General features: G+C 43.6%; 2 protein-coding genes across 6 annotated transcripts in view; one reads left to right on the top strand and one right to left on the bottom strand.

Annotated features, from left to right (window-relative positions):
* Positions 1-1,300, bottom strand: part of CUL5 (cullin 5) — a 160,490-nt gene extending 159,190 nt beyond the window's left edge. The window contains exon 1 of one of the 4 annotated variants that reach the window (XR_004539837.1): positions 969-1,300. Coding sequence is in view for 1 of the 4 variants with exons in the window: in XM_033948346.1 (XP_033804237.1) it covers positions 969-992 (24 nt within the window). In the remaining 3 variants the exon portion in view is untranslated. Of the gene's footprint in view, positions 1-730; positions 935-968 lie in introns of those variants that run through there. The other 3 variants (XM_033948346.1, XM_033948347.1, XM_033948348.1) reach the window with 3 other exon arrangements.
* Positions 1,301-1,692: 392 nt separating this feature from the next.
* Positions 1,693-27,483, top strand: part of SLC35F2 (solute carrier family 35 member F2) — a 72,766-nt gene continuing 46,975 nt past the window's right edge. The window contains exon 1 of one of the 2 annotated variants that reach the window (XM_033949726.1): positions 1,693-1,826. Coding sequence is in view for 1 of the 2 variants with exons in the window: in XM_033949722.1 (XP_033805613.1) it covers positions 25,397-25,497 (101 nt within the window). In the remaining variant the exon portion in view is untranslated. Of the gene's footprint in view, positions 1,827-25,316; positions 25,498-27,483 lie in introns of those variants that run through there. The other variant, XM_033949722.1, reaches the window with a different exon arrangement.

Raw genomic sequence — 27,483 nt, 5'->3', positions numbered from 1 at the left:
TTAAATTGAATCAGGTTGGGCAGACTGGATGGACCATTCGGGTCTTTATCTGCCGTCATCTACTATGTTACTATCTTACTATATTGCATGGGGTTTTACTAATTTGCATGGGACAATCGGGATCGGATCACTACAGGCATTAGTGAATAGTCCAGGAGGGAAATCTGGTCATAAAGGGCTCGCAAAATGATTGGTACAGATCGGTTTGCTTAGTGAATCTAGAACTAGATTCAGAAAAAAACCTAAAGACTCACCTTTTTGACAACTATCTCAGTTTCTGTTTAGCATCCCCTAAGTCTAAATACCTCCTCTTATCTTTCCACGTCCTCTTCCCCTCCTTTTCCTCTTCCTCTTTGATCTGAGCCTGTATAGGTATGTTGGGTCTCACAAATAGAAGATTAGATTAGATAACAACCTCTGGAAGAGTGTTCCAGATTTCTACCACTCTCTGGGTGAAGAACTTCCTTACGTTTGTACGGAATCTATCTCCTTTTAACTTTAGAGCGTGCCCTCTCGTTCTCTGCACTTTATCCATGTGTGCCTAGTTTAGTGACCTCCCACTCAATAATGTTTCATGCTTTGCATCCTCGATTTCTGTAAAGTGACAACAGCATGCAAAACTCAGAATGTTCTTTGCAAGCAAATGTGGTACAGTTTAAGGCTGGAAGTTCAGTATATCATCTTCCAGGAAAAAACCTAAACGCCAACTACTGACAAGACGAGGACCAACCGCGTAACTGCACAGGGGCGCCTTACAGGCGGAGAGCCGCCGGAGGGGTGCGAGGTTCTGTATAAATAGCAAGGGTCGAGGAGAGCAGGCCCTATTACCCAACCACACGCTCCTTCCTATACAGTATCTTCAGTCCATCAGTCGAGGAGCTGCACGGGGAATGGGAGTACTTAGTCCTCGGCAGCTCACCCCACCACTTTCCCTCTGGAAGCAGCCGGCTAACCCTGCACAAGCTTACCTTTAACAAATTAGACGTCGCCATATTCCCTCAACTTATCCTCCCGCGGAGTCTCGCGAGACATCAGGAGGGGCGGAGGGAGAAAGGCAGTGAACAAACTCAGCAGTCCCGAAATGCCTGGCCTAGTTTCGGCTGCGCTTTCCCCCGTTTCATTAGCACCAGCGGCTCAGGTGACTGGAAGCAGGGAACATCTCCGCCACCGACCTCGCAAAGGTCTGTCGTCACGGAGAAGGCCAACTCTCGGTAGCCAGTCCCTGTTCCTGTACTGAAGTCGCTCGCGCGCCCCCCTCCCAACCCCTCAGCGAAGAGGCGGGAGCAAGACTCCAACCCCTCCCCGCTGCCGCCTCCGCCGCCACATAGCGTCAAACTCTGTACTACCGGTCGCGAGAGCAGCCCTTCCTGGGGTGGCTACAGTGTGCGAAGGAGTCACATGACTTGACTGGCCCTACTCGCCCCAGAGCCGCCTCCTCCTCCTCCCACCTCCCCGGCTAAAATGTCGGGGCTCCAGTTAGTGTGGGAACCTCAGAAAATAGGATCAATGTTTAACTTTTTACGTAGAATGCTCTGTTCAATCGAAAAAAAAAATAATTTTTAAAGCTTATACTTTCATAGATTCAAACAAAATGTTTTATCCCAGTACAAGCAGGCAGGGTATTCTCATGAGTGTGACAATATCCAGTGGTTTCAAACTCAAGCCCTTTGCAGGGCCACATTTTGGATCTGTAGGTACTTGGAGGGCCTCAGAAAAAATAGACTTGGAAAGTGGTCTTCCTCATTGATCTCACATTAGCATGCCGAGTCGGTGAGCTCCAGGCATTGGAAGCAGATCCACCTTATACTTCATTTTTTCCTGACAAGGTGATTCTTCTAACTCATTCAAAATTCAGTCCATCACTTTTTCGGTATTTTTTTTACAAAGCCACATGCTCACCTTTATATTCACTATACAGCCCGTTACTGTTGATATTTTTTTTTTTTTGGCAGATAATGAGAGAGTAGAAATAGTAGTAGTTGTGGATCTGTTTTAATTTACACAAGAAGATTGTATTTCAAAATTATAATGAGTGGCCATTACTTTTTGCATAAAAAAGGAGTGTTTTTTTAGATTGTTTACTTTAAATTTTATTCTCTCCTCTATTCTGGACACCCTCACTTCTCCTGTCCCTCCCAGTGTCCGTTACTTACGTTCCTGCACCTTCTGTGCTGAGTGCTGACTTTCTTCACTTTAAATTTATGATGACCTCCTTTAATTCTGCACTTACATGGGTCAAGCAAGACTACTACATCCAACTAACTAACTCCTTTTCTTCCAACTCTTGTTGTCTCTTTGCCACGCTTAACTCCTCAAAGCGCCCCCACTTCCAACTCCTCCTTCTCTCTCCACAGATTATGGCTGATTACTTCCCTGACAAGGTCTGCAAGATCACCCTTGAGTTCACTACAAAGTCGCATCCTTCTCCCCTACCTACCATCCAGTCTCCTCAAATTCAACTTCACACCTCCCCTTCATCCTTCGCCCTTCACCCAAACAGCTCAGGAAGCTTCTATCAGGCCTCTCCCGCTTGTCCCTCTGTCAACTATTGCTGACTTTTCTGCCTTCTCTGTAATAACGGAGGAAGAAACTGCACAACTTCTGTCCTCATCCAAGCCTACTACATGCCCCTCAGACCCTATTCCCACCCCTCTACTCGACTCCATCTCGCATACTGTTACCCCTCCCAATGCCATATTCTCAATCTATCTCTTTCCACTGCAACTGCCCCTGCTGCCTTCAAACATGCGGTGGTTAAGCCGCTTCTCAAAAAACACTCGCTGGACCCCTTCTGCCCGTCCAAGTATCGCCCTGTCTCCCTTCTGTTCTTATCTAAGATACTTGAGCATGCTATTCTCCGTTTCAACTCAACAGATTCTCGATCCTCTACAATCTGGTTTTTGCCCGCAACACTCCACAGAGACTGCCTTCACTAAGGTTTGCAGTGACTTGTTCATTGCCGGATCTAAGGGTCTTTACTCTATCCTGATTCTTCTTGACATGTCTGCTGCCTTTGATACTATAAATCACAGTTTACTCCTTGGTATGCTGTCCTCGTTTGAATTCCGTGATTCTGTCCTCTTCTGGTTTGCTTCTACCTTTCCCAACGCACCTTTAGTGTATGTGTTGGTGCTACCCCACTAGTGGTTGGTGTACTCCAGGGTTCTGTCTTAGGACCTCTTCCCTCGGTGCCCTGATCTCTTTCCATGGCTTCCAGTATCACCTTTATGCTGATGACTCCCAGATCTTCCTCTACACCTGAAATTTCACCTAAAGTCCAAGAAAAAGTCTCTGCTTGTTTGACTGACATTGATGCCTGGTTGTCCTGCTGTCATCTGAAACTAAATATGTCCAAGACTGAGCTGCTCCTCTTTCCTCCTAAACCCTCTGCTCCTCCTCCTTCTTTCTCCATCACTGTAAATAATACTATCATTGTTCCAGTCTCCTCTGCTCGCAACCTTGGAGTTGTCTTCGATTTTGATCTCTCATTTTCTATGTATATCCAATAAGCTGCTAATACCTGTCGCTTCTACCTCTTCAATATCACCAAAATTCATCCCTTCCTCTCTGGGCACACTACCCGGACCCTTGTCCAAGCTCTCGTAACCTCACGCTTAGATTACTGCGATCTACTCCTAATTGGTATACCTCAGTCTCGCCTCTCCCCCTTGCAATCTTTGCAAAACTCTGCTGTGCGACTCATCTTCTACCAACCTCGCTACGATCATGTCACCCCTCTCTTTAAGTCACTTCACTGGCTCCCTATCTGCCATTGCATTTAGTTCAAGATCTTATTGCTGACCTACAAGTGTGTTCATTCTGCTGCCCCTCAATATCTCTCCTCGCTTCTTTCTCCTTATACACCTCCCAGAGAACTCCATTCCTCAGATAAGTCACTCTTAATGTTACCCTTCTCCACTGCCAATTCCAGACTTCGTTCCTTTCATCTAGTTGCCCCCTATGCCTGGAATAAATTACCCAAGTTTGTCAGTCAAGCTCCTTCCCTTCCCTTGTGTAAAAGCAGACTGAAAACCCACTTTTTTGATATAGCTTTTAATCCTTAACCCTACTCTTCTGCCCTCCAACCCAGCCAGCTGATTAACCGTTCCCTTTAATTGTATCCATGACATCCTGTTTCTTTCTTGCCTGTTTAGATTGTAAGCTCTTTTGAGCAGGGACTATTTTCTTACTCTTTGTGACTGTACAATGCTGCGTGCGTCTGGTAGCACTATAGAAATAATTAGTAGTAGTAAAGTTTAATAATACTTTGTGTATGTTATGTATGAGACAATCAAATCTTGATATATAAAGTACATTATATTCATTGCATGCAAAATTGTATTTGTGAATATTTCTGGGGAAGGGGGGTCCATAGTTTTTATCAGATTCTTAAAGTGGCCATGACTCAAAAAGGTTAAGAATCTCTCCTCTAAAGAGCTACCTCTGCTCTTCTCAGCCCTCGGGCACTGATACAGCCTCAGCAGACCCTTTTCTTCTGCCCTGAGCTGCTCCTAAGGCTGCTTGCCTTGAGCCCAGCTCCCGAGGGTTGCTGGTCTTCTGCCCTGAGCTCTCTGCTCCCAAGAGCTTCCAATCCATTTCTTCAAGAGTGCTCTAAAAAGAGTTCTATGTCAGCCAGTGATAGAGTTTCCTATCTAGGGAACTACCTCCTAAATGAGTATAATGCACAGATATGACTCTATACAGTGCAAAGATATAGATTTTAGCCTCTCTTTCAGCATGCCGGCCAGAAACAGAAAAATACTACTATACCTGAATATGCACTTCCAGAGGAAGAGCCGACGCTGGCGCAAGCAGTAGGTTAGGGTGCCAGGAACGTGCCAGGAACGTTAAAGAGATATGGGGGAAGGGAAGGGGCGTACGGCACGAGGAGGAGGGGAAGGAGCAGATAGGTTTGGGGGGACAGAAAAGCGGGCAGGGGAGGGATGCCACCTCCCCAGGCCCATCTCACCCTCTCTACGGCACTGGTTGCCACACATACATCCCTTATTTATCCTGTTTATAATTTGGATGTTTCAGTTTGTAAAATGGATGTTCATGCTGGATGTTTCCAGTATGTGCACAAATGAAAACCAAAGAGGATTGACAGAGAAGAAAATCCAGAAGAAACTCTGGAATGACAATGTTCCTTAAATGGACTTTATTTGAAAAATGTCAAAGTTCCAAAGGTATAATAAATCATCCACATAAAATAAAATCATCCACATAAAAGTAAAATAATCCATATGAAAAACCTTAAAGGACCTAGTCCACTAGGGACGCAGGACCCAACACGGTCCACGTGTCGACAAAGAGTCTTCCTCAGGGGTCCCTGAGGGTCCTATAATGGTGAATACGTGGAAATGCTAATATGTGGTGAGCTGCAAGTAAGACGCTGCTTGCATCCAAAGTGGGGCGTCCCTAGTGGACTAGGTCCTTTAAGGTTTTTCATGTGGATTATTTTACTTTTATGTGGATGATTTATTATACCTTTGGCACTTTGACTATCTGACCTGGAACTTCCTCTCCGACGTTAAAATTGACGTCGGGAAGAAAGCAAGAAGCAGCGGCGGCGGACCAGGGTTTGAATCGGTGCTGGGGGGGGGGGTTGAATCAGGCACTGGAGGGAGGGAAGGAGGCAGGCAGGCAGGCTTCGGGGGAGAGACAAAGGGAAGGGAAGACATAGGAAGGGGGCACTAAGGACACAGGACAGAGGCACTGGGGGCACTATGGACATGGGAAGGAGGCACTGGAGGCACTATGGACATGGAAAGGGGGCACTAAGGACACAGGACAGGCACTGGGGGCACTAAGGACACAGGACAGAGGCACTGGGGGCACTATGGACATGGGAAGGAGCACTGGGGGCACTATGGACATGGGAAGGAGCACTGGGGGCACTAAGGACATGGGAAGGAGGCACTGGGGGCACTAAGGACAGAGGCACTGGAGGCACTATGGACATGGGAAGGGGGGCACTATGGACATTGAAAGGAGGCACTGGGGGCACTAAGGACACAGGACAGAGGCACTGGGGGCACTATGGACATGGGAAGGAGGCACTGGGAGCACTAAGGACACCGGACAGAGGCACAGGGGTACTATGGACATAGGAAGGAGGGAGGGAGGGAATAGAAAGGGACAATTGTTGGGCCTGAGTGCAGAAAGAAAGAAAGGATACACAGACAGAAGGAAACGCAACCAGGGATTCATGAAATCACCAGACAGCAAAGGTAGGAAAAATTATTTTATTTTCAATTTAGTGATCAAAATGTGTCAGTTTTGAGAATTTATATCTGCTGTCTATATTTTGCACTATATTTGTCTATTTTTCTATAGTTACTGAGGTGACATTGCATATTTTAAAGTCATTTGCCTTGACATCTTTGAACCCCCCCAAATATAAATGATAATTAACATTTTATCTGCGTATAGTGTGCTTTGTAGTTTTTTTTAATTTTAAGGTTACCATTATGAATTAATAAGATTTTATGGGGCTCATAATCAAAAGAAAAAAACATCTAAAAAGTGGCCTAAATGGCTACTTGGACGATCAAAAAGCCTGATCATCCAAGTACCCATAATCAAAGCTGGTTTTAGACATATCTAAAACCAGCTTAGGCCTTTCCCCTTCCTCTAAACGCAGAGAGAAAAGAGGCATTTTTAGAGGAGGGGAAAGGGCGGGCGGTGGGCGGGAGGTAGGCCGACCTAGACATTTGACAGGTTGACTAAGTCAAAACAGGTATAAGTGCCAAAAAAGGAGCCGCTGGGCTGATCGTGGCTACTGCGATCAGCTCAGCAGCCCCAGCAACCTGCCTACCCCCTACAGCAATGATCGCGGCAGGAGAGATGGCTCATCTCCCCTGCCGCGATCCACCTTTCCCCCCCTGACAACGATCATAGCAAGAGGGAGCCCAAGCCCTCTTGACCCAGCGGCACCCCGACTCCCCAATTATGTTCGGGGCAGGAGGGAGCCCAAGCCCTCCTGCCCCACGATCACCAACCCCCCTGATTACGATCGGTGCAGGAGGGAGCCCAAGCCCTCCTGCCCTGTGCCCCCTCTCCCCCCCCCCGATTACGATCGGGCCAGGAGGGAGCACAAGCTCTCCTGGCCTCTCGCCCCCACACCCCCTACAAGATCGGGCAGGAGGGAGCCCAACCCCTCCTGCCCAGGCAGACCCCACACCCCTCACTACAATACGGGCAGGAGGGAACCCAGGTCCTCCTGCCCTCAACACAACCCCCCCAACGACCACCACCCAAACCCTCGATCAGCCCCCCCACCGACCCATGACCCCCCACTGACCCCATGACACCCCCACCCCCTTTCCCCGTACCTCAAAACGTTGGCCGGACGGAAGGGTGCCAAACCCGCCCGTTAGCAGGCCAGCCGGCTCCGGAATGGGGGTGGATTGGCCCAGGCGGCTGAAACCCCGCCCACAGGTGGGGCCTGAGGTACCTGGGCCAACCAGAATAGGCCCTGGAGCCTTAGGCTCCTCCTGTGGGCGGGGCCTTAAGCACATGGGCCGGGTTGGGTCCATGTGCTTAAGGCCCCGCCCACAGGAGGAGCCTAAGGCTCCCGGGCCTATTCTAGTTGGCCCAGGCACCGCAGGCCCCACCTCTGGGCGGGGTTTCAGCCGCCTGGGCCAATCCGGCCCCATTCCGGAGCCGGCCGATCTGCTGGACGGGCAGGCTTGGCACCTGTCTGTCCGGCCAACGTTTTGAGGTATGGGGAAGGGGGTGGGGTCGGCGGGGGGGTGTCGCAGGTCAGTGGGGGGGCTGATTGGGGGTTTGGTCGTTGGAGGGTTGTGTCGAGGGCAGGAGGGCCTGGGATCCCTCCTGCCCGTATTGTAGTGGGGGGTGGGTGGTAGGGGGTCCGCCTGGGCAGGAGGGGTTGGGCTCCCTCCTGCCCGATCTTGTAGGGGGTGGGGGGGCGAGAGGCCAGGAGGGCTTGGGCACCCTCCTGCCCCGATCATAATCGGGGAGTCGAGGTGCAGCCGGGGCAAGAGGGCTTGGGCTCCCTCCTACCCCGATCGTAATCGGGGGGGTTGGGGATCGTGGGGCATGAGGGCTTGGGCTCCCTCCTGCCCCTTACATAATCGGGAGGGGGGGTTGGGGATCGCAGGGCAGGAGAGCTTGGGCTCCCTCCTGCCCCGATGTTGTCGGGGAGTTCGGGGGTGCCCGGGGCAGAAGGGCTTGGGCTCTCTCTTGCCCCGATGTCGTGGGGGGGGGGTTGGGGTGGATTCTGTAACCGGTGTTGTTTTTAACAGACACCGGTTACAGAATCCAGCTTTTAAGCAAAGGACTGGCTCCTCCTTCGCCTAAAAGCTCTTGTTTTGGACGTTTGGGGCTTAGGCTTTTTTAGGTTGATTATGGGGTATAAGTTTAGATGTAGTGGTGGTCTGGGCGTTTAAACAGCTGAACGTAGAGGCAGGCCATTATAAAAAAAAAACCCTCCTTTTGGACTTTTTTTTTGATTATGGACATTTTCCCTACTTTCAACGTTTAAGGCCTTAGGCCAAAAGGAGTTTTTTTATTATGCCCCTTCACGTGTACATGAAAAATGAATGGAAGAAATTGGGGGCGGGATTGGGGCGGGACTGACAATTAATAGATGTCCACTTTTGATGAAAAAAATAAATGGTTACGTTATGTATCCCCCTTGTGAGATGGATGTCCATTTGTTTTTGGTTTTTTTGTGTGGGGGAGTTTATTTATTCAATTTTAATTGAACTTGCAACATATTACATGCCATAAAAAAACAGAAAATAGCTATTACAAAAAAAAAAATAATCATCATTAATCACATTTATACAAAAAGTGCCTTCAAGGAAAAATAAATAGCTAGTTCCTCTATAAGCCCCCAATTAAAGGAGGAGAAAATCTAAAGAAAAAGAAGTATAACCGAATTAGGAAATAAACAGATATAAAAGGCATCTCAAATGCTATTTCTTTCCATTCTTCCTATAATATTGGACTAATTTGCAGTTTCTTCCCTAGGACCCGTAGTCTGTAGTTTGCGCTTATTTTCCAGAAAAGCCTTTAATTGTTTGGGCTCACAGAAAAGATACCTATTAGACTCATATTGAATTAAGCATTTACGGGGAAAACGTAAAAAGAAATGAGCACCCAGGGATAAAACCTGGGGGCGTAACATCAAGAACAGCTTCCTTTTTTTCCTGTGTATCAGCACATACATTAGGAAATACTTTTCTTCCCAAAACAATTTCTCTGAGTTACAAAAATACAGCCTCATCACTCAGTCCTTGTCAGACTCAAACACAAGTGATACCAGGAGTGTAGATTTTATGCACTCTTCTTCCATTGATGTTTCTAATAACTGGGTAATATTCAAACTGTCCATTGATAGATCTTCCTGGACCTGAGTCTGTCGCTTTTTTCCCGGCAGGAAATATACTCGAGAAAATGGAGGCACAGTTTTTTTTAGAAACCTCCAGAACTTCAGATATTTCTTAAGCAGTTCAATGGGGGCTATATTCTTAGATTGAGGAAAGATGACAAAATGCAGATTCAACCTAAGGATATAATTCTCCATTTTTTCCATTTTATTCCTCAATCCAACTAACCTGTGACCATAAGTCAAGGAATTAGTTTTTACTTCTTTTAGATCTTGTTGGGCCCTCTATTTTTCTTTCCAACTCAAAGTTTTTTTGCCTTCGGAGTGACAATTCGTGTTTTAACATCTTATAAGGAATTATCAACCAAAGTTTTATTTCCAATGAAAGTCTTCTTCAAGCACGCTACAGTTTCCCAGATAAGAGTCTAAAGTTACATGGGAGGGTTTAGCTAGAAGTGTTAGAAAGTGCTCACCAGTATTCTGTAGCTCACCTGGAATTCTTCTGAGGCTGCAGACCACCCACAGCGCCTTCAGACTCCAAGAGGAGTTCAGAAATAGCTCTCATACCAGCGTTCAGCACACTAGAATCTCCCTTCGTGCTTTGAGCGCTCCCCTCTGGCGACGCTTCTTGTTCCCTGCGGTCTCATCGATTGCTCCATGCGTGTCTCCATGCCTGGGTCAGAGGGTGGAAGTCTCTCCTCCAAGCTCAGAGTGACGTTGTGCTCAGGTAGGGCCGCCTCTGCACCTGCTCCGGGGAGTCTTGCCGTTTGGACCACAAATCTCTCAATGGAGGAAAGGGGAAGCGGAGAGGACTCAGAAGGGTAAGCCCTAACCTTCCCCTTTCTTTTACCCATCATATCAAAGTTATTTAGAACTACAAAGTTCAAGGAAAAAGTTTCCCAAGTCAGAGCTCCTCACGGCGTATACTGCTAGGATGCCATCTTGAATTTTCTCATCTCCTCAGATGGATGTCCATTTGTGACGTTCTGCGTTAAATGCCCTTTCTAAAACACCCCTCCACATCAACACTGCTCACTAGGACTGTATATTACTTATCCTATTTTTAGAGCCTGCCTATAGTTGAATACTTGAGTTGCCTAAATTCCTTTTGGTCTTTGAAGGGCAAATAGTATAAAAACCGGAACAAGGAACTATAATAAATGCAAATATTCAGGCAATAAATAATGCAGATTTTTGTCATTGCCTAAAAAAGACACTAGAAGATTGAAGGACACACTAAATGTGGTTCATTACTACCTGACATTCTATCCACAAACATGACCCCAGAAATACCCACTTACTTCAAAGATGGATGCTTTTTTTTTTTTTTGTATATTTCAAAACTGTGAAAAGGCGTTGATATGGACAGCTTGTTCTTCCCTCTTTTACTGGAGCTAACCATGGTGCTGAATAACAGTGAAACTGGAGGAAATTTAAGGAAAAGGAAGATAGAGGAGGATGCATGTATGCAGATAATGCTTATGGTGATGTGATGAGGAGAGAGAGCTGGCATATGTGTGCTTATATTCCAGATAAACCCACTTGAAGGGGCATTTTCAATAAGATGTCTAAGTCCGACTATGGATGTTTCCCGCAAGATGTCTAAATGTCGGGGCAGGAAAACCACTGGGGGCCTAATTCTCTAATTGTGCGTCACAATTTTAGGTGGTGGTAGATATCCTACTGCCATCTGGCAGCCAATTGGAATACACATCTTTAAAAAAAACTTCAGGGATGGTGTTTGTTGAGGTCTAGGGAGACGCGTAGAGACACTTAAGCATACCCAAGGTGGGGTGTAGCCATGATTTCACCTGGAAGTGGCCTTGGGCGTGTTTAAGCATCCCTACACATCTCCATAGGCAAGGGACAGACGCCTGAAATGCAGACCTGCAAAATGCTAGCCTACGTTTTCCAAAAGTAAAAGTAGATACCGCAAATGGCTGAGCTGATCATGACATGGGAATCCCCGATCAGCTGAGTCTGCAGGACTCCCCAAAACTATGGCTTTGGGAAGTCCTGTCAGCTCAGCTGATCAAGGGGAAGTTCCTCCACTGCAATCAGCTCAGCCGGCTTCGGTGGGCAGAGAACTCCCGACAACCCCCCCCCCTTGAGATCAGCAGGAGGAATGCCCACTCCCTCCTACTTTAATGATACCTCCCCCACCCGAAATTGTCAGGAGGAATTCCCACTCCCTCCTGCTGATAGGCCCACCTCTTCAAAATGGCAGGCCTTCCCAGTGCATCCTGGGATGCACCAGAGAAGAGCCTAAGGCTCTGATTGGGCCAGATACCTAAGGCCCCTCCCATAGGAGCTCAGCTGATCAGGAATTCCCGTGCCGCGATTAACTGATGGCAAGGAATCCTTCGGCAAAGATAGGTGGCACATATCTTTGAGATCAGGCACCAGTTAGAGAATTAGGGGGTTATGGTGTTTGTTCATTCAGGTAGAGACAATTGTGTATCGGACACCGGTGCATGATTGACAAGCTATTGAGTTTGCCCTAGGATCGGTACCATGGAATGTTGCTACTATTTGGGTTTTTGAAAGGTGCTTATGACCTGGATTGGCCACTGTTAGAAGCAGAATATTGGGCTACATGGACCCAGAGAAGAGAAGCTGGACATGGGGAGGGATAGACACAGAAGGGAGATCTTGGATATGGGAGAACATAGGGACAGGGACACAAAACATCAATTCTGGATGGGGAGAGAAAAGAGAGACAAAGGAGCAATGCTTAACATGAGAAGTACAGAGGGATAGGGGTGGTATCAAACACTGGGATAGGGGATAGGGGCATAGAGGGTGAGACTAAACGAGGGGGGAAAGGAATTTAGAGGGGTGATGTTGGACATAGGGGAAGAGAATACTGCTGCGAAGTTGATCTTTGGAAAGAGCAAATTTGACCATGTGACTCCTTTGCTTTTCTCTCTCTCCATTGGCTCCCGGTTTATTTTAGAATTCAGTTTAAGTGTTTATGTATTGTTTTTAAGATTTTCCATGGTATCTATGCTCCTCTTGTTCCTCTGCTATGGAATGTTTATAGATTTTCATATGCGAGAGGCACTCATCGATTTTAAACTTTCTCTTCCTTCTAGGAAAGGAATTCAAGGAGTTAAGAATTTTAGCAGCTCTCTAGCGTTCAAATTTCCCCAATTATGGAATGAACTTCCCCTAATTTTCAGGTTGTCCCAGTTCTTTCCAACTCTTCCGTAAACTTCTAAAACCTTTTTTATTTGCTAAACATTTTGAAAACTAACTGCCTCTTTTACAAAGCCGCACAACAACGGCCCCAAAGCCCTTTAAATCTCTATGGGCTTCGGGGCCATTAGCGCAGAGCAGCCACTAGTGTGGCTTTGTAAAAGAGGCCATAACTCTCTTGTATTTCAGTTTACTTTATTTTTTTTATTTATTGTTAACCGCATCGAGCTTCCATTGGTTGAAGACCCGGTATATAAGGTTACGTTTTAGTTTAGTTTACATATGGGTACAAAGGGGAGATGCTGAACAGGTAAATACATAGTCACAGAGAAGGAATATGCTGGACATTGGGGAGGATAGAGACACAGAGAGGGGAGATGCTGAGCACAGAGGGAGAATAGGGACATAGTGGGGAAGATGCAGAATATAGGGGGAGAATAGGGACAAGGACAGAGAGGTAAGATGTATATGGAAAGAGAACAAAGAGAGTAAGACAGAGGAATAGTAGAAACCAGAGACTAGAAACAGTACAATAACAAAAAAAAACCAACAAAATCAAATGTCCAAAAAAAAAGTGGAATACATAATTATATTTTTTAATTAGTGATTAACAATGACATTTTTTGAAATGTACAACTGCCAAGGAGGTGGACATGGCTGAAGTCCATGGCAGAAATTTGGGAGGGGAACATAAACCTCATTACCACATTCAGATTCAGGCTGGCTTGGGGACTCTCTCTGGTCAGGAAGTCACAGGCAAGTGCTCTGGTTGCACTCCCCTCCCAACACCATTCCTCACATTTCTTATCTTTATATTATGCACAGTACAAGGGGGAAACATCTCTTTCAATTTCTCTGGTGTACTACTTGCAAGGTTTGGCTTCTTGGGAGTTTAATCTCTTGTCTATTTCTAATTCTCAGTCTATTTCTAGTCTAGTCTATTTCTAGTTTTCAGTCAGTTATTCTGTATTTGATATCCATGTTCTCTGTGTGTAACTGAGGGTAGGCATTCTGTTATGGAATTTTCTATGTAGCAATCTATAATAATTTGACACTTTTTTTAGAGAATCAAGTCATAAAAATCTGCACCTAAATGAGTTGCTGCACCTAAGTTTTGCACTGATATTTTGCTGCTATTTCTGTGTGGAATTTTGATGCTATTATTTCCACACCAGAGTAAATGTGCTGATATCAGCACAATGCATGATGATACGTGGCAAAAAAAAATGTGCATGAGTTGAGTCTCTTTCAGTTGAAAGAAAGCTCTGGAATGAGAGGGCATAGGATTGAAGTTAAGAGGTGATAGGCTCCAGCGTAATCAAAGGAAATACTTTTTTACAGAAAGGGTGGTAGATGTGTGGAACATTCTCCTGGATGAAGTGTGGAGATGGAGACAGTCTGAATTCAAGAAGGCATGGGATAGGCACCTGGGATCTCTCAGAGAGAGAAAGAGATAATGGTTACTACAGATAGGTAGACTAGATGGGCCATTTGGCCTTTATCTGCCATTATGTTTCTAGGTTTCTCTGTGCACAGAGACAGTGAGAAAAATTACAACAGGAAAGAGGCAACCAAACTTTGAAGTGACATTCTTCTCCTGGCAAGGCTGTTCATGGTTAAGGATACTTCATTATCCTAGGGCACAGGAGGAGCTACAGTGCCTACAACAGGGCATGATTGAGACTGAGTGATCCTACAATGAGTAAGCCTCTCTCCCTACGGAAGTAAGTGCAAAATGCAAGCAGAGTACAATGCAGAGTAAAGCTCCTGGTTGCAGCACTGCTTGCAAATCTATGGCAATGGAGGCTGAAACGAACAGATTATAAGACTTGACTTATAGCCTCCCACTCCTGGGTATTAGGTCAACTGTTCTAACCATTAGGCTACCTCTTCTACACTACAATACTGCCTCTTACAATGAAGAAATCTGCCTCCTTAGGGAGGTCAGTGCAAAATGTAAGCAGGGTTTAATATATAGTAGGACTCCTGATTGCATCAGTTCTTGGGATGGTCTTCCTCCCCCTCACCCCCTCTGTCCACAGTAATCCATTCCCTTTCCCTAACCCTTTTTGTTGTCTGCACATGGTTTGATATATTCTTTGTTTTCTGTATACATTTATGTACATTTGTTTATTATTTTTATATCATTGTTTTATTATATATTTTTATATATACAGATTTCTTTCTTATTGTAAAGACAGGTAGGGAGGGATAAGGCTGCTGTGAACCCTTGTCACCTACGAGCTACAAATACCTGGTCACAATTGGCCCTCACCCTCCTATAGCATATTCTCACAAAATTATAGAGCGGACACTGAGTAAGAGGTTGTGTGACCCCCTTATTGGTTTACAACAATCACATAGAACAGAGCATGCATTGATAGAAGACAGACTATGAAGCTCAGAAAATGTTAAGAAGCATGATCATAGCCCAACTGGGCCATTAAAACAGAATGCAGCTTGAGAACAGAAAAATGGTGTCCAGCACACAGTTACCCCTCCCCCCCTTCGGCCATAGCAAGAAAATAGAAGCAATTGTCTGGTTCTATCTTCTAAACACATGCTCTCAATGGGATTGTTCTATGGCATAAGATATAGCGTTTAGAGACATTCTTTTATAAAAGCATCCTCACTGTCCCTGATGGACTGAATCTAAGCTTTGCCAAAGCTAAAACTGTATATGGTTAGGTAAATAGGCTAGCAGTTGGTGAAGTGGGAATCAAGCCCATTTCTCTCAGCTCCCATCCATTGTTCCCTCTAAGCTGAGCAGGAGTTCCCCAACAGCATTGCTTCAATATTATGTTTTTGGTTTCCTGGAGTCCTACAGTTTGCCTGTCCCTCACTATTGAAAATGTGATAGGGAAACAGCACCCCCTATTGGCAGGTCTGTAAGTGGAAGACTCCCATTTAGCTTAAAGGGAACAGCGTTCCCAGCTCACTTTTCTAACCATTAGGCTAGTGGTCTAAGCAGAGCTCCAAATTTTGTCTATGAGGGACCCATAGCACTACCTGGGCTAGAGAGCAACATCTCTGGCCACACACAAACCATCCTGGTATGTAATATGAAATGCTATACAGGTTCTAGCACATTTTTATACATGGCTCCCCCCCCCATCACTATGATTAAGATCAGCATTACTGATTCCATAATGCAACAGAACTCACATTACCCTCAGATGACCTTTAGATAGTAAGACTGCATATAAGAAGTCTGGTGCACATCACTCATCTGGAGCTTAGGAATTGTAAATGATAGCACAGCTGAAACAGGACATGTATCCCCAGTTCAGGGAACAGCTGTAGTTAAAGGTCCTCAAAGAAAGTGTGAACTATCCTATAGAAGCAGAGATCAAGGTAAGAAACACCTGTCTTTACAATATATTTAAAAAAAAAAAAAAATCTATGATATACTACAAAAATGGTGAGAAAACTGTGCCGAATCATATTCTGGGCACAACTATGGGTGCAGAACATAGGCCCTCTTTTACTAAGGTGTGTTAATCGATTTAGCATGCGCTAAACGCTAACGCGTGCATGTTAGTCTACGGATGCATTAGCATTTAGCGTGTGCTAATTAGATTAGCGCACCTTAGTAAAAGAGGGGGATAGTCAAGTGCACAAATGCGCAACCTATTTTAATAATTTCATCGCCAAAAGATAGGGTGCAAAAATGAGTAATATTTCTGTACTGGACTACCTAAGTGCCAGTTCATGTGAGAGTGTGAAAATATTAGGCTCAGGGAGGGCCAGGGATGCAGGAAAGGGATAAGAGAGGAAAGGGTAGGGGTAAGGGACAGCAGGAAGGCATAGAGCTGGAGCAAGAATCAGCAATAAAAGAAAAGACAGAAGTAGCAGACAAAAAATAAAGCAAATTCAGGAGGTAGGAATGAGATTCCCTGTAGCTTAATCTCCCTGAAGAAACCAAAAGCAAAACATGATTGGTTCTGGAAAATAAGGAAAATTATACCCCTTTCAACTGACTGAGATTTTATTGCCCATACAGCTAAATTTTTAATTTCTAAATATATTTGTTACCAAATTTACTTGCAACATAATTTTTCAACAAAGTTTTCCGTGTGTTATGACAGTGTGTTTTTCTTGCAAAAAAGATGCCAGTACTCAATTGACAGGCCATCCTTCAAGCAGAATTGGCTCTTTCATTAATACTTAGGGACTATGAGTCAATTTTAACATGCAAAGGAAAAGGCATTATACTCAGTATCCCTGCATACCCCCCTGAAAAGGAGCCCTGGTTATTGTTCCCTTTAAGCTGAGCGCATGAGCGATCGCTCACTATTTTCATTGGCATCGCTCATAATTTTTCTCGTGTCGCTCACTAAAATACGCAGTGGGAAACTGAGGACTGCATAGTAAGATCCCCGACGCACTTCCGACGCAGGTGGGGATCATGAGAGGAGCCGCTGCCACGTCTTCAGTGGCGTACCAAGGGGAGGCGGAGGGGCGGTCCGCCCCGGGTGCAACCTTAGGGGGGGTGCACAGCTGGCCAGGTCCAGCTGTGCACCCCCCCTAAGGCTGCCATCAGAGAGGAAGTTCGGGCCAGCCAATCGCTGCCTGGCTGGGCGGAACTTCCTCTTCGATGGCAGAATTGACGTCGGGGGAATGCTGGTCGGCCCGACGGTGGGAAGCAGAGAGAGCTTGGGGCAGCTGCGGTGATGGCTTTGGGGCCCGTTTTCCCCGATGGTGGCAACAGTGGCTTTGTGGAGGGTAGGGAGAAAGAAAGAAAGAAAGGGGGCAGGCAGGGAGACAGAAGGGAAACAGAAAAAAAGAAAGGGGGCATCAAGAGAGAAAAAGCAAGAAAGGGCAGGGAGAGAGGAAGAAAAAGTTAGGGAGGGAATGAGGTCTGGAGGAGAGAAAGCATACAGGCTGAAAGAAGGGAAGAAATATTGGATGCACAGTCAGAAGATGGAAGTGCAACCAGAGACTCATGAAATCACTAGACAACCTAGGAAAAATGATTTTATTTTAAATTTAGTGATCAAAATGTATCTGAATTTATATATGCTGTCTATATTTTGCACTATGGCCCCCTTTTACTAAACCGCAATAGTGTTTTTTAGCGCAGGGAGCCTATGAGCGTCGAGAGCAGCGCAGGGCATTTAGCGCAGTTCCCTGCAAGCCCAAAAAGTTTGGGCACCCCTGAGCTAGAGCGTTCAAGCTGTGTATTTCTATTTTATCCCCCCTTTTACAAAACTGTGGAGCGTTTTTTAGCGCCAGCCGTGGTGGTAGCAGCTCTGATGCTCAGAATTCTATGAGCGTCAGAGCTGTTACCACCGTGGCTAAAATCTACACTACAGTTTTGTAAAAGGGGGAGGGGTTAGTTTGTGATGACATATTCCATACTAGGTGAAGGTGTGTTCTGTGTGTTCGAAAGACATGGTTTTCTGTTAGGATTGACGGTGTAGGATTGATCTGTGCTGGTCTGGCTTGTTTAGTTTTACAATGGGTGTATTGATGTACTGCTCACTACAATATGTAAGATGCTGCCTTTTCCTAGGTACTCATGTGTGACGTGTGGCTTGTTACTAAAAATCATGTTTTTCATACAGATGGGGAGGGTTGCCAAAAAATGATGGGCCCCAGGTGTTACATATGTTAGGTACACCACTGTATGTAAAGATACCAGAAAGCTGGCGAAGCAAAAACTTTAAGTAAATTGTTATTCTTCTAAGTTTTGAGTATTTAACAATCTCACAGGTACTCGTCCTCCGCACCTGCTCATAAATTTGTAGAGTATGTAACTTGTCGCTCATGCATATTTTTTTTTGCACACAGCTCATCAATCCTTAGAGGGAACATTGACTAGAATGGTGAAGCACATTCTCCAGGGCATCCACAGGTATACACTTAGGGCTCCTTTTATGAAGGTGCGCTTGGATTTTTAGCGCACGCACAAGATTAGCACATGCTAGCTGAAAAACTACCACCTGCTTAAAAGGAGGCGGTAGCGGCTAGTGCACGTGGCATTTTAGCACACGCTAAGCGCGCGCTAAAACCGCTAGCGCACCTTTGTAAAAGGAGCCCTTACTATCTATGAACACAACTTTATTTTACCATTGGAAACTTTGCATTGCGCGTTTGAATGTTTGTTTAATACAACCAAAGGGTTTTGTCGTAAATCACATTTCAATGGGGTTTAAACCAGGTGTGGATATTATTTAAAAATACCATTGTGGAAGCTCAGACCAGATGTATTCTGTATATTAATAAAGGTGGAAAGAAGAGGAAAGTTAGAGCCGGCTTGGTTAAAAAGTGAAGTGACAAATGCAAAGTGATGCACATTGGGAAGAATAACCCAAATCATAGTTACCAAATGCTAGGGTCCACCTTGGGGGTTAGTGCCCAAGAATAAGATCTGAGTGTCATTGTAGACAATATAATGAAACCTTCCGCCCAATATGCAGCAGTACCAAAAAAGCAAACAAGATACCAGGAATTATTAAAAAAGGAATAGTTAACAAGACTAAGAATGTTATAATGCTTCTTTACTGCTCCATGGTGTAACTTCACCTGGAGTATTGTGTTCTATTCTGGTCACCTTATCTCAAGAAATATATGGCGGAACTAGAAAAGGTTCAAAGAGTGACCAGGATGATAAAGGGGATAGGATTCCTCTCATATGAAAAAAGACTAAAAAGATTAGGGCTCTTCAGCTTGGAAAAAGAGACAGCTGAGGTGAGATATGATTGAAGTCTACAAAATCCTGAGTGGTGTAGAATGGGTACAAGTGGATCGAATTTTTACTACATCAAAATTACAAAGACAAGGGAAAACTCAACGAAGTTACAAGGAAATACTTTTAAAACAATAGGGGAAATATTTTTTCACTCTGAGAATAGTTAAACTCTGGAACGCATTTCTAGAGGTTGTGGTAAGAGCAGTTAACATAGCTAGTTTTAAGAAAGGTTTGGACAATTTCCTGGAGAATATGTCAATTGTCTGTTATTGAGACAGAGACTATAGGATGTTCAGAAAAGAAATAAAAACCACACTTTTCAAGAAATTCCTGAAGCAGCAATAACATCACGACCTCTTAGTAACTCTAAAACCGACATCTGATCTACCCATTACTGCACTAACAACAACAAAAGAACCTCCACTATGACCAACTATTAATTCTCTTACAAACCACCTCACCCTCAACAACCCGTTAATGTTTATAAAATCTACAAATTACCTCTCTAGCTAATCATTGTAACTCTGTATTTTTAAATTAACCTTTTGTAATCCGCCTTGAACCGCAAGGTAATGGCGGAATAGAAATCCCTAATGTAATGTAATGTAATATGGAGGAAGCCACTGCTTGCCCTGGATTGGTAGCATGGAATGTTGCTACTATTTGGGTTTTTGCCAGGTACTAGTGACCTGGATTGGCCACCATGAGGAAGGGTTACATGGACCATTGGTCTTACCCAGTAAGACTATTCGTATGTTCTTATAATTACTCATTTGCTTTCATATCACCTCCTACTTTGATTACTACTACGTGTTCCTCACTAGTCTGTCACTGAACCATCTTTTCACATTATAATCTATTCAAAATTCAGTGCATGACCTATTTTCTCTCAGCATCAATATAAACATGTATCTCCTCTTCTCAGTTACCTACATTGGCTCCTCACTGCTTCCACATACATTTAAGCTTCTCTTACTCACGTGCAGCTCCATAGAAACATAGAAGATGACGGCAGAAAAGGGCCACGGCCCAACAAGTCTGCCCACTCTAATGACTCACCCCCTAATTTCTTCCTTGAAGTGATCCCACATGCTTATCCCATTTTCTCTTAAAATCCAGCACACTGCTGGCCTCAATTACCTGCAGTGGAAGACTATTCCAATGATCAACCACTCTTTCGGTAAAGAAATACTTCCTGGTGTCACTATGAAATCTCCCACCCCTGAGTTTCCATGGATGTCCTCTTGTCGCCATAGGTCTTTTAAGAAAAAAGATATCCTCTTCTACCTCAATATGGTCCGTGACATATTTGAACGTCTCGATCATGTCTCCCCTCTCTCTACATTCCTCGAGTGAGTACAGCTGCAACTTACCCAGCCGTACCTCATATGGGAGATCCTTGAGTCCTGAGACCATCCTGGTGGCCATTCGCTGAACCGACTCAATTCTCTGCGCATCTTTTTGATAATGTGGTCTCCAGAATTATACGCAATATTCCAGATGAGGTCTCACCATGGATCTGTATAACGGCATTATAACTTCGGGCTTCCAGCTGACGAAACTTCTTCGGATACAACCCATCATTTGTCTAGCCTTGGATGAAGCTTTCTCCACTTGATTGGGCAAACAAGGAAGTCACTTTATTTGTCTTAAACAAAAAATAATAATCACAAGAGAAAACTCTTCTTTACTGTTTTTAGAAGCTATGCTCAGAGACATGAAGGCTATAATACCACCTCACCACCCAATCATTGCATAGTTCAATACAATGTCAAAATGTTGATATATATCTCTAATTAGACTCAGCAAAACCATACAGGTTATAGCATTATCATTTTGTATATGAAACTCTAAGTAGGATGAAACTTAGCTTTAGAGAATCACTGGTTCCGACATGCACATTTTGGTACTGCGTCAGGGAACCGAAATGCCACTGCTGAACTCTTTCATTAATGTGGGTAATGACGTCTCATGTACTGTTAAAAAATCAGCACTAACCGCAAAAGCTTGTACCTCCTCAACATCCAACGGCTACAAGCCCGAGTACGAGCCGTTGGATGTTGAGGAGGTACAAGCTTTTGCGGTTAGTGCTGATTTTTCAACAGTACATGAGACGTCATTACCCACATTAATGAAAGGGTTCAGCAGTTGGCATTTTGGTTCCCTGACGCAGTACCGAAACGTGCACGTCGGAACCAGTGATTCTCTAAAGCTAAGTTTCATCTTACTTAGAGTTTCATATACAAAATGATAACGCTATAACCTGTATGGTTTTGCTGAGTCTAATTAGAGATATATATCAATATTTTGACACTGTATTGAACTATGCAATGATTGGGTGGTGAGGCGGTATTATAGCCTTCATGTCTCTGTGCATAGCTTCTAAAAACAGTAAAGAAGAGTTTTCTCTTGTGATTATTATTTTTTGTTTAAGACAAATAGAGTGACTTCCTTATTTGTCTATATGTTTCCTTAGTCACTCAACAGTTTGTATTTGGTTGAGTCAGTTTGCCTCTTATTTTTCTTTTTCTCCACTTGATTGGCAGTCTTCATGTCTTCACTAATGATCAGTCCCAAGTCCCATTCTGCTGCAGTTCTTGTTAAGGTCTCACCATTTAAGGTGTAAGTTCTACATGGATTTCTGCTGCCTTACACTTTTTGGCATTAAAACTTAGTTGCCAAGTTGAGGACCAATGCTCCAGTAAGAGTAGGTCCTGCGTCATATAGTCGGGCACTGTACTGTTGCCTACTATGTTGTATAGTTTGGCGTCATCGGCAAATAATGTAATTTTCCCTCGAAGCCCCTGAGCCAGGTCCCTTACGAAGATATTAAATAGGATCGGACCCAAGACCAAGCCCTGCGGCACTCCACTGATCATTTCCGATGTTTCGGAGGGAGTACCGTTCACCACCACCCTCTGAAGTCTACCTTTGAGCCAGTCTTTTACCCATGCAGTTAACATTTCTCCTAATCCCATTGAACTCATCTTGCTCAATAACCTGCAGTGTGGAACACTATCAAAAGCCTTACTGAAGTCCAAGTACACGATGTCCAGGGACTCCCCCATATTCAGCTTTTTCATTACCCAGTCAAAGAAGCTGATCAGGTTGGATTGGCAGGATCTTTCCTTTGTAAATCCATGTTGATGGGGATCTTATAGATTCTCATCATTCAGGATCGTATCTAATTTGCGTTGATTAGATACCCTTCCACTCTTCCTTGTGAATGGTGTTAATCTGGCAAATTGCTTTTATCGGTGTTCTTCTCTTTCACTTCCAAATCCTCTCCTTTTTTTTCTGTGGTACTATGTTCCTGAAACAGACTTCCTTAGTCAATAGGTCAGGCTTTCAGGCTTATAATCAAGAAACATGTGGTTCTTTAATAGGCTTCAACTGTATTTGCCTGCTAGCGTATTCAGGATTATTCTTCAGTCAATGGTAGTATCATGTTTGGACTATTGTAATTTTGTGCTCTTGGGTTTACCAATAACCCTGTTGAGTGCGTTACAGGTTGCTCAAAACTCAGTGGTTAGAACTTTTTTTTCATTTGGAAAGGACTGAGCATGTCACAGAATATTATGTGAAGTTATACTGGTTGAAGCTGGAAGACCATATATACTTTAGACTGCTTGTGATGGTCTATTTGTGTTTGAATGGCTTGACTCCTGCAAGTTTGGTGGGTATTATTCAAGTTTATGTCCCTTTGTCCAAGTTGCGCTCTGTCCATCATGGTGACTTATTTGTGGCATCTGTAAAGGAACTGAGAATGAATGCCTCACGTGTAACCATGTTTTTCTGTAGGAATGGAATAGTCTGCCTTTGTTCATTAGAAAGCAAAGCAACCTTGATGCTTTTATAAAGAGACATTTATTTTGCAAAATTAAATATGAGTTAAAAAATTTGCATTTGTGAAAGCACTGATAGCTTACTTTGTTTGTATTTTTATATGTATTAGATGTTTTTTATTATGTATGTTTAGGGTTATAAATAAAATGAAGCAAACACATAGATGTTAAAAAAGCATCCTAAATTGGCACTTAGACATCCTAATCGCCAGGATATCCAAGTGCTGATAATCAAAACTGTCTTTCTGTATGTCTAGCAAGGTGTACTAGCCTCTCTTCATCCAGAGCACGAGAAGGGTGTGGTGGAGGTGTGTTATGGGCGGGCATTTGGCAGTCTCAAGGGTGGGTTAGACATGGAAGTCTTGCAGCAATAATCAAACATTTTGGAAGACATCCTGGATGGAACTTATACGTTTGGAACTAGACCTGTTTTAGAAGGGTCTAAGTGCCACAAAGGTGCCCAAACTAACCAGATGACCACTCCACACATCAATGTAAGACACTCCCACACTCCCCCAGTGCTCACTGACCTCCTTCCACCACACAAAAATGAGAAAAAAAGGTACCTATCTGTCTCTAAAACAGCAGCACCTGATATGGGGAAGCCTAGTAGAGCTGCACACAGGTGTCTTAAGTAGCCTAGTGGGTGGGCTAGTGAACCATAGAGAAGAGGACCCAGGCCCATAAGCCACTCTAACCACACAACCCTACTATACTGCCATATAGGTGCCACGTGCAGCCATAAATGCTATTGGAGTGGTACAGAGGAGGGTATATAAGGGGGTTATGGTGAGATATACACCTGATACCCTTTATGTGAAGTTCACAGTAGTGTCCTTTACGGTATCCCATTGCTCTGTCAGGATGTCTATGTGGCCAGCCCATTATTATGCTAGCCCCTCCCACATCCAAATGGTCAGGATTAGGACATTTTCAACCTGGATGTTTTTCTGATTGAAAATGGGGTATAAAGTTAGATGTTCTGGTGGCCTAAACTTCCCAGTAGCCAACACGTCTAAGTAGACGATTTAAAAAAAAGAAAAAAAAAAATATATTTGGACGTCCAGCAGTTTGCCATTCAAAAATGGCCATTTTTGTACCTCCAATTTTGGGCATTCAGCTGGAAATGTCCAAGTTGGACTTAGATTTTTTTTTTTTTTTTCAAAAATGCCCCTCCACATCTTTAATCACATTCAAATCTGATCTAAAAACTTATGTAATGTAATGTTACCGCTACATCCGTATTTTTAAAGTTGGTTTAAAATCTTAGGATCCCTTTTACTAAGCAATACTAAAATATGGTCTGCACTACCCCCCAGTGTAGGTCTTTCCCACATGCTAAGGCCACTTTTAGCACTTCCTGTAAAAGGCCAACATTCCTATTTCTGCAATAATGTTCACAGGCTAATTTTCTCATTACTATATGGCAATTACCATGTGAGTACTTACACAAGTTTTTTGGTTTTTATTTATGTTTATTGGCAATTGCAACATGTACCATACATGTTTTTGTAGATGGTGTAAGCTCATGTGCCAATCTTGCGCTAATCAATGCATGGCAATGCCCACATGCTAACCAATTAGCATAGCTGTGCCCACTCTGTGTCCCCAAATTGTACTTTTTAGTGCATTGGTAACATGCACATTCAAAATCTACAGTGGGATACTTGACTCCCCATGGTACTTACTTAGTAATAGGGCCCCTTAACCACATTGTCCATAGTCTCATTTCCCCCCTTTTTTTACTAAGCTGCAGTAGAGGTTTTCTACCTCTGCCTGGGGTGCTAAATGCTCCAATGCTCATAGGAATTCTACGAGTGTCAGAGCATTTAGTGCTCCGGTCCACGATAGAAACCTCTACTGCAGCTTAGTAAAAGAGGGGGGTTGCCATATATATTTGTTTTCATTAGATTGTAAGTTCTGCCAAGACGGGACAGTCTTGTGTGTTTGTACAATGCTGCATAAAGAAACCCTTTAGAGATTACAGGCATTATGAGTAGTAGTTGCATTTGTCAGCAAAGAACTTTCTGCTATAAAAGTTTCTAGCTACCACATTTGGGTGACTCAGAACATGCACTATAAAACCACCGTGTTTCTCCTTGAATAGCAATCTATCTCTAATTTATTACTTGTCTCGACTAGCCTGGTGCAAACTGTTAATGATTTAACTGTATTATGTGCAGTGCACAGATATGAGCTGTGCCAGCAGAGAAGCACACACTCTGGTACTTTGAACAGTTCTACACTCACCTTTGAATCTTCTTGCCTGGCGGCTACAATTCAGTAACTTCTTTGGATTAAATAATGGAAGTCATTGATCCAAACGAATCCTCCCCATCACCTGCTCAGAGTAGTGGAAGCCTTGCAGGTATACTGGTGAAGATAAGGAAGAAAGTATGTTCTTGGTAAGTACAGAGGAGACATTTTTTATTGTATTTCCCTGTTGATGAAACAGATGTTGATTTTTTGGATAAGCGAATGCTTATATCTATAAGTAATATTATTTAAGTAGGAGAATAATATAGGCTTCACAAGCCTTTGCTGAGGATGCCCTGGTCAATCAGGTTTTCTAGCTTTACAAAACAATTATACATTAAATAATTCAAATGTGCTGAATACTAACTCTCACACATAAGGCTCTATACAGGTTGCCTATCTTATTTAGCTTCACTTTCCTGTTCCCCAAACTCCTCACTTGTTACATTCACTCACTGGAGTCAGATTAGCCTTTCCTCCTGTGGTGCTCTCTTGATTCTACTTGACATATTACTTTCTGTTTTTTTTGCCCCACTTCAACTTGACTTTCCTATCCTAGGTTTGGATCTGCTTTAAAGACCACTCTCTTCATCTAGATCAGTGGTCTCAAACTCAAACCCTTTGCAGGGCCACATTTTAGATTTATAGGTACTTGGAGGGCCTAAAAAAAAATGACAATTTTGCATGAGGTAAAACTCTTTAGAGTTTATAAATCTTTCCTTTTGGCTAAGTCGTAATAATAATATTGTCATTCATAGCTAAAGAGACATATGATCAAAAAACTGTTTTGTTTTACTTTTGTGGTTATGATAAACATATCGAGGGCCTCAAAATAGTACCTGGTGGACTCCACTGATCTAGTTGTTTGGAAGTACAGATGCTGTGGCAATATGGATCTAGATTTTCCTGCATGCTTCCTTTCTCCCCCCCCCCTCCGACTCCTCCTGCTTCCCTCTCCTATCCTGCTGCATCCTACTCTCTTTCAGCTGTCTTATAAAGTTATGGTATTCTTTTCCTGTCCTTTTTATATAAAGAAACATATTATTATAAATTGCTGTTATGCACTTTCAAAAATGGTGTTATAGTATACAGTTTAATAAACAATAAAAAATATATACAAATTTATCTTGCGCATTTTCTTTGTAAATAGCCTAAAAGCTCATCTAGCCATGCACAGGTTTGGGATGCTCTAGGCCAGTAACAAACTTTTTTTTTAGCTCTGGCACACTAAATGGAGCAAATGGGTTTTTTTCATGGCACATTATAATTGAAATTATAAAACTGCAACACCAACAGAAAATTCAATTTGAGAGTTATTTATTTAAAGTTCTTTAGGCTACAAATATGTATGGGTAATTGTAACAGGGTGAAACTAGACAGAATTGCTAATCAATGTGATGGATGTGCTTGTTTTTGAGTGCAAATTAACTAAAAAAACGTGGCTGAATAGTGGACAAGAAAACAAGCATTTCAACATCCACCATCTGCAGTCATTCTCTTTTTTTCAATTTAATTTCTGTCAGAGCTGAAATCCAAGTTTGCAAAGATAAGAAGATCCAAATGGTAACAAACCCCCTCTTCTACGAAACTGCGCTAACAGTTCTAGCGCGGGGAGCCACGCTGAATGGCCCGCGCTGCTCCCAATGCTCAGAGGAACTCAATGAGCGTCGAGAGCAGTATGGGCCATTCAGCATGGCTCTCTGTGCTAAAAAACGCTAGCATGGTTTCATAGAAGAGGGGGTAAGTCTTGATTACTTTATTGCTCAAGTTAAGATAACTACTGCATAAAAAATAAAATTACAGTAAAACCTTGGTTTGCAAGCATAATTCGTTCCAGAAGCATGCTTGTAATCCAAAGCACTTGTATATCAAAGCAAATTTCCCCATAGGAAATAATGGAAACTCAGACGATTTGTTCCACAACCCAAAACCTTTAATACAAAATACACCGAAAACATGCTTGTAATCCAAAACATTCGTATAGCAAAGTGATTTTCCCCATAGGAAATAATGGAACTCGGACAATTCGTTCCACAACCCAAAAACTTTAATACAAAATACTATATGTACTTGTATTGCAAGACCTCGTTCATTTAGAACAGTTACTACACTCCCACAGCATCAGAGAGAGAAGA

This window comes from Geotrypetes seraphini, chromosome 6 (assembly GCF_902459505.1).
Source record: "Geotrypetes seraphini chromosome 6, aGeoSer1.1, whole genome shotgun sequence".
NCBI lineage: Eukaryota > Metazoa > Chordata > Amphibia > Gymnophiona > Dermophiidae > Geotrypetes > Geotrypetes seraphini.
Note: the sequence above shows the minus strand (reverse complement) of the source record. Positions and strands in the feature narration are given on the sequence as shown.